The 850-nt window shown below is 58.2% G+C and overlaps 1 protein-coding gene across 1 annotated transcript in view; it reads right to left on the reverse strand.

Annotated features, from left to right (window-relative positions):
- Positions 1-258, reverse strand: part of PLOD1 (procollagen-lysine,2-oxoglutarate 5-dioxygenase 1) — a 62,046-nt gene extending 61,788 nt beyond the window's left edge. Inside the window, exon 1 of the mRNA XM_019511544.1 lies at positions 138-258. Coding sequence (XP_019367089.1) covers positions 138-258 — 121 coding nt within the window. The remainder of the gene's footprint in view (positions 1-137) is intronic.
- Between the last annotated feature and the right edge of the window lie 592 nt (positions 259-850).

Below are 850 nucleotides of genomic sequence, written 5' to 3' on the forward strand. Positions count from 1 at the left end.
CCTCCCCGTCGGGCCTGCCGCCGCGGGGAGCCCTCGGAGCCGCTCCCGGCCAGCGCGGGGCTGAAGGGCAGAGCCCGCGGGTGGGCATCCGTCACGGAGGGCGGTTTCTGCTCCTCTGGCCTGTCTTGCTACCAAACCTGACGCCTTCATGGCCTCTTCAAGAGAAAAAGAGCGGACATAACGGCTTCCGGATGGTGGTCCGTGATTGCCGCTGGCCATTGCCAGCGCTGCTGGTGGTGTTTGCGGGTGGTCGTCCATCGTTGTCAGTGCTGCCAACAGTGCCACCGCTGCCTGCGGGAACCCCGCCAACCTCAGGAGGCACACGGTGTTCATGGGTTGCATATCAGTAGACGACAGAGGACAACCCAACTGTCCTCTACGATGGCCACCCTGGTGGACATGCTTCTGCGTTAGCTCCGGCCCAGGGGTTTGCCAGGACCGGGGGCCAGGGGAGTGGGGCCTGTGGCTACCTCTGAGTCACGCAGCCCTTGGGCTTGGGCGGGCTCCAGGGGGGAGCATTTTTTTCCACCTGGCAAAGGGGGTTTGTACCTGAAAGCTTGCAAAGAAGAATTTTTCTATTTTCGCTGGTCTAATGAAAGATATGGGATTTACCCAAAAAATCTTGTCTATGTGCTTAGACCAGAGGCGGGCAATTATTTTGGGCAGAGGGCCACTTACTGAGTTTTGGCAAGCCATCGAGGGCTGTATGGTAGGCAGCCATGGGTAGATAAATATTAATTTTCTAAATTTTTTAGGGGCCCCACGGGTGATATAGAATGGCCTAGCAGGCCACATCTGGCCCCCGGGCTGCATTCTGCCCACCCCTGGCTTAGACCAACACAACTGCAAC

The sequence above is a fragment of the Gavialis gangeticus genome, unplaced genomic scaffold (assembly GCF_001723915.1).
Source record: "Gavialis gangeticus isolate Ggan-Ray unplaced genomic scaffold, GavGan_comp1, whole genome shotgun sequence".
NCBI lineage: Eukaryota > Metazoa > Chordata > Crocodylia > Gavialidae > Gavialis > Gavialis gangeticus.